The following is a 12,827-nucleotide window of genomic DNA, read 5'->3' as shown; positions in this document are numbered from 1 at the left end:
GTTACTTGAAAAAGTAATCTGATTACGTAACTCAACACTGACCAATAACACCGTCATCCGCTCAAACAACTTGATGGAAATGCACCTAATTCAATTTGTTTTGTGAACTTTGAAAAGATTCGCATCACATTTGGATGGAAACCCAGTTACCTCAGCCCTGTTTATATCTTGTTACCTCAGCCCTCTAAAAGCATTTAAGCTAAAAAAAAAAAAAAAAAACGTGTATATATATATACACGTTTTTTTTTTTGTTTTTTTTTGGTTGCCGAAACTTCGGTCCATCACTAGTATTCCTCAAGACTTATGACTGAGGATTATGTTATAATATGCTTATCAATTTCTCTCCCACTCTTCTTGGCTAAATAAAAGTGAAATAGTGAATGTGGCAAGTATTTATTTAAAAAGTATGCGACAAGCAAACACTCATTTTGTTGTGTTTATTGAAAAGGTTTTGATTGACAGCATAATTCCGTCAGGCACAGACTGATAGAGTGTAAAGAGGTTTAACAGCTCGTAAGGGGCACAACTGAAACAGAACGGAATGTTCCACATATACAGAGATATGGAAAAATAACAAAACACTGTTAGTCAACTATTCCATTCTTTTGTTAAACAGAGAGGGATGCAGATGCTGAATGACTTTAATTCTGCAAACATGTTACCTCACCGCATAAAGAAAGAAATCTACCTGGAATGCAATGCAATTCTTCTGTAAGAAAATACTGTAAAGAAGCTTTCATCCCTATTAAAACAAAACAAAACAAAAACACACCTATATAAAATCTACTCGACATATAACAACCATCTGCAAATTTAAATCTATAACTTAATTTAATATCTTAATTCTAATAAGAGCTGAATGGCACTATCAAATAGAGCTTAAGAGGAAAAAGAACAAATGCGTAAAATGAAAGAGTGTTGACATCAGACCAGTATTGCTCATCATCCAGCCACTTTAAAAGTGCTGGGGAAACACATTGTCCTTTGACACTGTCTGGATGTTCATTGTAAACATTGAAAACTTTCTTCAACCCCTAAATGCATCTCGGCTCTACCTCCATCCCTAAAACACAAAAGCATGAAGGAATGCTGGCCTTTTGAATAAGACAATGTCATGAAAGGAAACGGATAAAGAAAAACAAAATAAAACATAAATACAAGGAAATAAATAATGTCGATTTGTGACGAGGAGGGAAAAGGACCAGCAACATTGTTTGATATGTTTGAAACAATGCAAGAGGGCTGTCAGTAGTAGAGCGGAGGATGTGGAGGTGAGCCGGAGGTTCCAGGTTGCACAAAAAAAGGAAGCTGAGAGCGATCGCTTGCCCTGCCATCCCACACCAAACAGTAAACGAAGAACTCAACACATAACGGACAAAACACTGTATCCAACAGAACACGATGTCCCTCAGCTGGAAGAAGAAATTACAGAACAACGCCATCCATATCTTTGAGAACCCAATCTGAGAATTAAGGTAACAAAGTGCCGTACAAATATTGACTTTATCGTTTTAAGAAACACCCTGCTTATATCTTTTATCGATGTGGCTGTACATTCAAACCGTATGTCACAATATTCAGCCACTCGGCTCCCTCCCAGGCACTTAACAAGTACAAAAATTCAATGTTTTGCAGGAGGAGGGAGCGACTGCTTTGCTCGGCACCTGTACAGTCATCTCGTATCAAATCTACAGTTTTCGTAGTTTAGCAGCAAGCGAATCATCCTCTTTTTCTCCCCATTATATATTATTGCCGGCGTTCTGCTTGAATGCATTTGTCTGAGGACGCCCTGAGACACGACCAAGCTATCCCATAATGCTTCGCTTCGATTCGCAGGGCCAGAGACACTCATCTGACAACCATGCATGCTAGAGTTGAATAGCAATAACGGTTCTGTACTCATTAACATAAAACTCAGAGCAGAGAGAAAGATTTTGGCACTTTGCAAACATACCGACCCGGAGGATTACCTCGAAATCTTATTATACATATTCATTAGCAAAAGAGCAAATAAGAGCAACAAACTCATAATATGGTTTCACCATATCTATATCTATATGCCATGTTGGGTTTTACCCACATAGCACTCCTTCATATCATAGAGATGGATGAAAGGATCACAGCGCCCATCTTCAGGGGAAACCAACACTGTTTTGGTGAACAGATCTGCTTATGTCTCATGCATGGAAGCCCAAATATGAAGATTTTTAATATACAAAAACGATGAAAAGTGCTTTAAGTGTGAGTCTGACAGGAGTTAAAAATCAGTGCAGTTTTCTCATGAAGAGCAGAAGCACTTGTGGTCCTTTTATCATGAAATTCAATACTGAGATACGGGCAAAGCAACTTATTTCATGTTTTAGAATTCATAATTTCATAATTTTACTCTGCTGATATCGCCAATTAGTTTCTCATACATTCTTGTCAATGTAAACTAAGAAATGGAATAAGAAAAAAAAAAGCAAAAATAAAATCTGTGGTAAATAACTTACAAAATTTAAAAGAAGAAAAACCCTTTGTTTACAGTACCAAAACCCGACTATAATTTTAGACCCCCTTAAAAACCTTATGTCTATAAATAGCTTTACAAATATACATGTTAATTCAAATAAAACTTTTGTTTTGCTTTTTTGAGATTAAATGTTTACATGATCTCAACAGTGTATGCTCACTTGCTCTTAAAATGTCATTATTTCTTTTCTTTTTTTTTTTTTTTAAAGTACACTGCTACTGACTGCAATATGATACATATTTATATCTATATATTTACAATAAAAACTTTAAGATACATACAAAGCACACAGTTATATATCTTCTAATTAAATCTCACATCTAGGAGACCTTTCTCTCTTTTCTTATTAAAAAAAGGATGAAAAAAGTTCTTTGTGAGGAGTGGAGAGGAGAGACTGGCCATGGGTTTGATTCTCACTCCAGTCAGATATTGCTGTAAAAACACTTCCTGTCCACGCGTGACAGAACGCTTCAGAACTGTGCTGTTACACAGTGTTGATCCGTTCTTTTTGTATCCTGTCCAGCAATTTGTCTGTCTGTTTGTTTTTTTGGTAGGCACGGAATGGTTTGTCCCTTCTGACTGCGTTGCGCAAAGGAAAAACGAAACTGGCCGAATACAAAAATAGGAATTCTCTTTTCGAAGACAAAAAGCTGAATAATGATTTGGAAGAAAAGGAGGAGCTGAAGGACAAGGGCGTAATCTATCCTTCAGACCCGTGAACAGTTGGAAGTCTGAAGCTTCTCGTTGAGCGTTTCATGAGATCCACACTGAGCCAGGAGCCCCGTCTGCACTGCCGCTACATGCCGGTCCAGTGCAGCAAACCGAAAGGTCCTCACAAACCATCGAGTGTCCTTATGTTCTTATGACCCCATTGCTGTGGTGGTGATGTTTAGGGAGGCAGGGCTCGTCAGGCAAGGAGTCGTGAGCAAACACGGAGTCGTCGCCGGAGGAACAGGTGCTGTTGGAGTCCGGACAGGTAGGCGAGTACTGCTCGAACGGTACCGACAGGTCCAGATACTCCTAAACGATCAAACACACACACATCAGAATTGACTTTAACAGTTAGGTGTATAAGAGTTGAGGTGTTTGGTTTGATGCACAAGAGCTCTTACGTCAGTGGAGGTCATGGAAAGAACCCTGTCGTGATCCTCCACCAGCTGTCTGAACGTGGGTCTTTGTGAAGGAACGGCATGCCAACACTCCCGCATAATCATGTACCTGCACAAATCACATGATCCAAAACAATATATGCATTTACTCTACGGTACATACAGGTGTCATGTGCTGCAAAAGTAGCTATGTTTCCATCCACCTATTTTTATGTGCTTTTTTGGGATATCACATAAAAAACTTCTGGATGAAAACGCCAAGATGCACATAAATTCTAAAAATGCGTATAAAAAACATAAGCGCTCATTTGAGTTGGATAAATTTGTGCTTGCGCATAAACTACGATGGAAACATGTTTACCGAATAAATTCTTCGATATGCATAAAAAAAAATGTGACTTTGCGCGATGGGATGGCAGAACTGATCTCGTTGCACAGCATCTGAAATGCTATTTTTGTTGTTCTGAAATGCCTGAGCAAAGTTTGTCGTCAAAGTGGTTTGGTATAATTCCCTCCCAGAACGTTCCCAAACAGTTTAAGTAATTTATTATATATGAAAATTATTATATACAGTGGCTTCTCCTACTTTCCTTAGCGATATTTAGCACCAGTTTATCAGGAAGTGACGATTTTATTCTCTTCGACTCACTGGATGGAAACGCTGCTTTATTCGCAAATGTTTTATGCGATATTCAAATTTTGCACATAAGTTGAATTCGCAACTTTGGTAGGAAACATAGCTAGTGCTAGAAATCGATGGACAATAGGTGCGTCCACGCCATGTCAAAATGACCATAAGTACAATATTCTGACTTGCAAAAAACACCCCCAATCTCAAAGAACTGGTTTATTATAACTGAATTTTCTGAGAGCTCAGACTCGCACCACCTGACTGCTGCAACGTCATGCGGAAACACCCAAAATGGCTGCGGCTTCAGCAGTAAAATGAAGTTAATCATAATATTTCTGTTTAATAATTCCTATTATTGACTGTTAATGTCTTAATAATGCAATAATAATCTGAAAGTAAATGAAATGCATACAATACAGTTTAATGTAGCTAGAAGTAACTAAGATCCGAAAGTTGATTATAATTTATCATTTATAATCATTTAAACAACTGTTGTTTGTTGTATTGTGGTTTTGTCTATTGACAATTAACAGATTAATGTTGGCATTAAAGTGTTGCCATTGAAACATAATGTTGAGTTTAATTTCTGGGTTGTTATATAGTAATTACGATATTTAAGGCATGGCCTGAGCGCTGCAAATATTCGCCCCCTTGTAATTGGTCTATGTAAGTGTACCTCAATTAAATTGAATCTGAACAATTACAGCTGTTACTTGTAAAATCAAAACAATATTAAATTCAAGAGTATCTGTAAATAATTTACAAGATATAACAATAAACATTCTGCCATTCTTCCAACAATATCATTCCTCTGTGCAGTTATTGTTATAGATGTGATGTGGACTCTGCTATTCTTTTACATTTAGAACGATTTTAAAATCGTTTATTGTCATCGTGATAGTTATCGTCCTTGGTGTAAATGGGCCTTTAGATTATACAGCTCTACACGTTCTACCATACATGGTTGTCATATGCTATTATAGACTCAGCAACATTATTTTAAGAGTTTTTCTAGATTAAAATGCAAAGAAAATCATATACATACAGTTCATGAGTGCAGTTGGCAGGTTTGTCCATTCGATGGCCCTCCTTCAGCAGTTTAAAGAGCTCCTCCACTGGGATACCTGGGTACGGTGAGCCGCCCAGTGTGAAAATCTCCCACAATAACACCCCGTAAGACCACCTGAGATGCGAGAGAGGTCACAGTTCAGGGCAAATATGGCACAACAATCACACATTTACAGTGTAGTGCAAAATATAAGTCCAATTTAGTGACTTAAAGTGTCTAAACACTTGTTAGGCCTGATTGTGCTTGAAATAGTGGTGTAACAATACTCTCACTATCTCTATCTGTCTGTCTCTCTCTGGGGTGTAGATACTTGGCAGATGTGAGAGAGGAGTTTTGTTGGTTCTCACTGAGGCTTATAATGTATGTCTGTGATATGAGACGTGAGTCTATTAAACTAGAGCGAGTGTGTGTGCGCACATATGTGTATGTGGGTGTGTGTTATCACAAGCTGCTCTGTTAACTCAGGGCTCTTTTGTTTTGGCCCCATTCCTCCCACGCCACCACTGAGCAGTGCTAATCAAATTAGCCATGCTAAGAGACAACAGGAGCTATGAGCCAGCTAATGCTACCCGGCCAAATACGCACACACACATACACACACAGTCAGTTAGAAGCCTTATGGGGGCTGAATAATTGGCTCGTCATTATATCACTATCCGTTCATTAGCTTTATGTCGGAGTCAAATCTCATTTACGCCCATCAGCGTGGTGCTCACACACACACACACACACACAGTGAATGAAAGGCTCACTGCTCATATATCATAGGATAAGTAGGGCCTATAGGCAGAGGGAGATATTATTTTATTACTGCTGTCTTAGGCCAGCTGTGATTAAAGTGTATTTAGACATATTGGAAAGTGCAGCTCCATGTACCAGTCTGAGTGTGATGAATGTGTGCTCGGTCTACTGAGAGACAGTGTGCAATATACTAACATACTAATCAAAACCTGCTGTGCAAGTACACACTAGTGTGCTAACATACACTCATGAAATAGCATTCAAAAATTTGGGGTCAGTATGATTTTTATCTTTGAAAGAAATGAATACTTTTATTCAGCAAGGGTGCATTAAATTGATCAAAATTGATAGTTTATTTGAATTAGAAATCTTTTGCAATATTTTTTAATGTCTTTATATTCATCAAAGAATCCTGGGGGGAAAAAAGGATCACGGTTTCCACAAAAATATTATGATAATTGATTTTAAGAAATGTTTCTTGAGAACCAAATCAGCATATTAAAGCTTGTTTCCACCACTAAATAAAAAAATAAAAAAGGTAATTAGGTAATTGCGACTTTTTATCTCACAATTCTGAGAGAAAAAGTCAGAATTGTGAGATAAGAAGTTGCAATTACCTAATTACCTTTTTTATTTTTTTTATTTAGTGGTGGAAACAAGCTTCAATATGCTGACTCGCAATTGCAAGTTATAAAGTCAGAATTGCGACTTTATATCTCACAATTCTGACTTTATAACACGCAATTCTGATGTGAGAGCGTGAGATATTCTGAGAATATTCTGAGAAAAAACGTCAGTCTTTTTTCCCTCACAGTTGGACATTGGACACAATTGCAAGTTTATATCTCACAATTCTGTGAAAAAAAAAGTCAGAATTGCGAAATTTAAACTCACAATTGTGAGTTAAGTCAGAAGTGCGTGATTATAAAATTGCAATTCTGACTTTTTTTCCTCATAATTGCGAGTTTATATCATGCAATTCTGACTTTATATCACACAATTCTGATTCATGACATCACCACTTTCACAAATTGGCGTTTTTGTAGTTTGCACAGAGACAAAAACTTGCACTTTAAAAACCCATTTTCAAAAGTTTGCATTTTTCATTTCCCTAAAACGGCATTGTCATGTAAATGTTGAAAACAGTGTTGTGTAAATGGACCCTCAGTCAGTAAGTTATTAATTCATTAACCGCTCTGATGAATTAAGTGATTTAATGGATCATTACAATCATTAGCTGATTACTTGCAGGCTAGTGAGTCTTTTTGATGGATTCATTAAAAGAACTCCTTTTGAATTGGACTATGTGTATTGTTGAATATGTATTGTTTATAGTTGAATACAGCCACCAAAGACACCACAACAGTTGACTTTAATTTATCAGTTCTCAGGCCTTTTTACACATTACATTTGATTCAAAAAAGGTTTTTTTTTTTTTTTTTTTATGTCTTCAATTCCGGTGCAGGAAACACTGGCACACTCTCGGATGGCTTTGATGCTATTGTTGCAGTGTTATGGTGTTCACATGCATTCCTTTACTGCTTGATGAACTTTATGAACAGATGGCATGAAGTGATGGAGGGGAAAAAAGAAGAGGCATGCATGGCAATGTAAACTCACACATCACTCTGGTGCGTGTAGACACGGTCGAACAGTGCTTCTGGTGCCATCCATTTGACGGGGAGACGACCCTGAAAGGACACAGATCAGTCAGAACAACAGCGGTGCTGACCCGGCAAGACATACAGACGCCCAACGAACATCAACAGTCCCGCAGCTTAATCTCCTACTGTCCTATCTAATATAAATACACTTCACCAGTTCACATCAATATCGTCCCATTCCCCAATGTGCTCTAATCTCCAACTGTCCCATCGAATATCCAAATACTTCACCAACCCCACCCCACATCTAAAACCCGCTGTCACAACACCTAACAGTTCCATCCAACACATGCCATCTATTTTACCAGTGTTAGGAAGCTTGTTTGATCTTGCTACAAGCTACTATAAACTAATTTAAGGTAGTTCAACTACTTCCATACTGTAGTAGGCAAAAAACAGTATGGACCCTATTTTACCGATCTAAGCGCATGGTCTGAAGTGCAGGTGCACCTAGGGCACGTCCGAATCCTCTTTTGCTAGTTTAATGACGGAAAAAATGGTCGGTGTGCCAGACGCATGGTCCAAAAGTGTTATACCTAGTTTCTTAATGAGTCATGGGTGTGTTTTGGGCGTAACGTGCAATAAAACAATCAGAGTCTCATCTCCCATTCCCTTTAAAGGCCAGGCGCGCCATGGCGGATTTGGGACTTAAAAGACTGAAAAGACTGAATGCTTCTCCAGAGAGGAATCCTTTTATTTTTAATATTTGGCATGTTTGTGTGCTGCTGTGTGTGTAACAAGCAGGGTGTACGCACGTTGTGCACCTTCCTATAGGTGCATATTACTAACGCGCCCTTTAAATAACCAAAAAAAAAAATATTGCGCCATTGACTTTAGACCAGGTTTTTGTTGGTCAATGGTGCAGTCGTCAAAATAGCAACACGCCAACAATGCGCCTGAACACACCTCGTTTTCAGACCAGCACGCCCATGGGTGTGCAGATGGGTACGAGTGCATTTCCTATTTAAACAACGTGGGTGCTGGACGTGAAAATGATAACTGTGTCGGGCTGAAACTAGCATAAAACACCTGCGTCGTGCCTGTTGTCACATTGCGCTGGGTGTATGATAGAGCCCTATGAGCGCGAGTAGTATGTCCGAATTCATTTTTGCTGTGGCGCCCAGGGAGTGATTGGGGGTTAGGTGCCTTTCTCAAGGGCACTTCAATTGTGGGTAATGAGAGTGGAAGAGAGCGCTGTTCATTCACTCCCCCCACCTACATTTCCTGCCAGTACTGAGACTCAAACCCACGACCTTATAACCGCAACCGCGACCGCGGTTACAAGTCCAACTCTCTAACCATTAGGCCACAACTGCCCCGATTGATTTGTGATTGATTTGTGAATGGCAGTAAAGCAATGCAACTGACAGCGTAGGTCACATGACAATGACAACATGGCAGATGTAGTACATCTGAATTGCATTCATACTAGACACATTAATAATATAGAATGTACTTTTTTTTTTAACAGTCATAAGTTTCAAACCAGATGTAGTACCTACTGTATAGTATGCAAATTTGTGTGCAGCTCAGTTGTTTATACCATAGCTAAGCTAATGCCATGCTACTGAAAATGTAGTGTAGTTAGCAACACTGCTAGTTTTGGTTAGTTACACCCCAATACTGCATTTTACAATGCATAGTGGGCCAGGTAAACCATGATGTATTCAATACCGTCCAGTCCTCGCCAATACCCACACATTCTTAGTACCAACTCCAGACCTCATTCAACAATTCATCCGTTTATGACAAGCTGCTCATAAAGCACCTTCAAAAGTTCCTGAGCTTACACACACTTATTCGACACATACAGGCTTAACGTTTGAAATACAGTGCATAACCACATCTCTGTGCTTCAATCCAATGCCACCCAAGAGCGCTATCCTTCAAGCATTCTGAGATTGATAATCAGTGTCGACTTACGTTGGTGGTCTTCTTGTAGTAGTCAATGTTGTGCACGTCTCTAGCCAGGCCGAAGTCTGCAATCTTCATCACGTTGTCCTCGGTAACTAGAACATTCCGGGCCGCGAGGTCCCTATGGATACACTGGCAACACAAACAGAAAGAGGGCCATCCTTTATGCACAAGTCTGATAAATACACACTATGACTTACACACTTGGAAAATAATAACTGGCAGCATTTATAAACTTTATAAACATTACAAGCCTCTTAAATTATTTCTATTCAAATGAGTTTACAAACTAAGATAAGTAAATGTGATACCTTCTTTGAGGCCAGGTACTCCATACCCCTGGCGACCTGATAGGCGCAGGACACCAGGTCTTTAAATGTCAGAGTTTCGTTCGGGATCTTACAGGTGTCAAATGAGTAGTCCATCCCAGGAGGCCTTCTTGCCCGCAAGTATTCCCTAAGATTCCCTTTAGAGGCATATTCCACCAGCACATACAGAGGACCTGTATGAACACAGAAACAATTCAGTCGGAAAAATCAAAGCCAAACATCAAAGCTGTGATCTTATGTGTGTGCGTGTACTGACCATCTTGTGTGCACGCTCCCAGCAAGTTGATGATGTTCTTGTGTTTTCCGATCATCTTCATCATCTCCATTTCAGACACAAGGTCTGACAGGTCCTTATCTGTGCCATCATCTAAAAAAAAAAAAAAAGTAATTAAAATGTAATCTATTGTGATGGTAAAGCTGAATTTTCAGCATCATCATTCCAGTCTTCAGTGTCACGTGATCCTTCAGAAATCATTCTGATATGCTGATTTGGTGCTCAATAAGCATTTCTTCTTATTATCAATGCTGAAAACAGTTGTGCTGCTTAATATTTTTGTAGAAACTGTGGTACATTTTTTTTTTTTTTGTTCAGGATTCTTTGATGAACAGAAAGCTCTAAAGAACAGCAGATAACAGCATAGATTTATAGACTTTACAAATATAAATTATAAATAGAAATCTTTTGTAACATTATAAACATCTTAACTATCAGTTTTGATAAATTTAATGCATCCTTGCTGAACAAAAGTATTAATTTCTTTAAAAAAAAAAAAAACTTACTGACCCCAAACTTGTGAATGGTAGTGCATATATTATTAATAACAGTTAAGCACATCTACTGTGTTTTTTAGCGCATTATGATAATGAGATTTTTTTTTTTATTATCTCATAATTTGGCAGCAGGTATATTAGGCTGCTGTCACTTTAAGACCTGACACACTGATCCATTATACTGTTACACATGCGTTTTCTTTCTCAATGGTTTACGTCCACTTAAAACATAACTAACTGTTTATAAGACCAGCGTTTTGACATTATTTAGTGTGTATTTGACTGTTCAAGCGCAATAAGCAGTGAAGAACTCAATTTAGTACTGAGAGGTCGCTTTATGTGCGCACATTAGGTATGAGAACAAAATCTGCGGGAATGAGTAAAATTATGCACAATATGTGCAATCCCACGGCGAAATTTAAGCCTTGTAACACCAACAATATTCATCCGGAGCAAATGAAACAGTGAGTGAGGGGAGGCGGGTTTGTGCGTCAACTCACTGTCAGAGAGATGAGAGGGAGAGAAAGCGCAGCTCGTATCATGTATCTATTTTGCGGAAATGAGTATTAGAAGCGTTTCAGATATTTCAGTATTGATATGTATCGAAAAATCAATATTTTAAGACTACAAATAAAAAATGTATATATATAAAATTCAATCCGCCAAAGTGGCTAGTAGGAATGACTGCGTTACACAGCACTGCTGAAATCCACCCGCATTTGGCGAGTTGGCAGATGTTAATTTCAAGCCCTGATGTTATACATAAAACATACATATAATGCAATGCTTTACAGCATCTGAACGTACTCACCTTTGAGCATCTTGACAGCAACAGTGAGAGGTTTGTTGGGTTTCTCTTTGTCAATCCCAATGGCTTCAGCCATCACCACCTGCCCAAAGCAGCCCTCTCCCAATGGTTTTCCCAGCGTCAGTCTGTAACCAAATCATCATTTACAGTGAGCAAGGAACAAACAATTTGCTTTACTAAAACTCTCTGGTCATTTGATGTTCACTTCAGCTTGTAACTCACTTTGTACGTGGAAATTCCCACTTAGGGTCAGAGGGCAGTTCAAGCTCAGAAACGTTGGGCAGCATCGGCCCATCGCTGGATGACAGGCGGGCGATCCGGACCAATGGAGTGTTTGAATTCATGGAAGAGTTCGATTCCAAGGACACCTGCTTGGGTAAAGAATAAAAACAGCATGTTATTGTCCCTGAAAGAGTACAAGACAGTGAGAGTAAGAGCGAGAAAGAGAGAGAGAGAGAGAGAAGAAGAATCAAGATGTCTATTTTAAGAAGGTCATCTACTCAAGTGTTGTGTTGCAGACAGAAACATGGTGTCTGTTCCTGAGAGGAGTGCTCCTGAGAGAGAAAGGTTTGTAACTGTCAGATCTCCATGTAATGGACCACAGAAGAGTGTGTGAAGCAAAATTTCCCTGCCGCCACACACACACAGCGACAATCTGGAGTTTTGCTGTCTTGTCTTGTATCTGAACAGGTGCTTGGGAGCCACTAGCTCATCTACCCCTATTTCTTTCTTACATTTGATGCACAGAGATAAAGTTAGGCCGTATTATCACTAAAGCATTTTTAGTCAGCTGAAAACGCTAGGTGCTTTTTTTTTTTCAGTTGAGACGCTTCGCTTGCTATGATACGGAATATAGTACATATAGTTTGTTTCTGTATAAAAATGTCGATACAGTGTAAAGTATTTGCTTTGGCTCTTGTTTGATATTATTTTGTTCCATTACTATGCTTGTTGTTGTCATCTGTTGATGTTGTACAAGTAGAATGTGGCGGTTGGTCGGTGTGGCATTTGTCCCGCCCCTCCTCCACTGTGATTGGACGGCTGGGTAAAAAGTGACAGTGATGAGCGGTGTGTTTTACCCAAAGTTGAACATCCTTCAACTCGAGGCGACCAGTAAAAACGCTTAGCGCTCAGTGCTTCAGCGTGAAATAGACACTCAGCATCTCGTTATGCTCCTGGCGTTTTAAAAATGCGGCGCTCCCATTGAAAACAGTTGGAAAAATGCACTACCCATGCGCAGCCATGGCATCATCATAATATAAATTTGCAAATCAAATTG

At 39.0% G+C, this 12,827-nt stretch overlaps 1 protein-coding gene across 1 annotated transcript in view; it reads right to left on the bottom strand.

The window, feature by feature from the left end:
• Window positions 1–422: 422 nt before the first annotated feature.
• Window positions 423–12,827, bottom strand: part of fgfr3 (fibroblast growth factor receptor 3) — a 51,893-nt gene continuing 39,488 nt past the window's right edge. The window contains 10 exon segments of the mRNA XM_051917464.1: window positions 423–3,403; window positions 3,406–3,532; window positions 3,625–3,730; window positions 5,298–5,435; window positions 7,683–7,753; window positions 9,650–9,772; window positions 9,952–10,142; window positions 10,226–10,336; window positions 11,552–11,673; window positions 11,771–11,916. Coding sequence (XP_051773424.1) covers window positions 3,345–3,403; window positions 3,406–3,532; window positions 3,625–3,730; window positions 5,298–5,435; window positions 7,683–7,753; window positions 9,650–9,772; window positions 9,952–10,142; window positions 10,226–10,336; window positions 11,552–11,673; window positions 11,771–11,916 — 1,194 coding nt within the window. The 3' untranslated portion in view covers window positions 423–3,344.

The sequence above is a fragment of the Ctenopharyngodon idella genome, chromosome 13 (genome assembly GCF_019924925.1).
Source record: "Ctenopharyngodon idella isolate HZGC_01 chromosome 13, HZGC01, whole genome shotgun sequence".
Lineage (NCBI taxonomy): Eukaryota > Metazoa > Chordata > Actinopteri > Cypriniformes > Xenocyprididae > Ctenopharyngodon > Ctenopharyngodon idella.
Note: the sequence above shows the minus strand (reverse complement) of the source record. Positions and strands in the feature narration are given on the sequence as shown.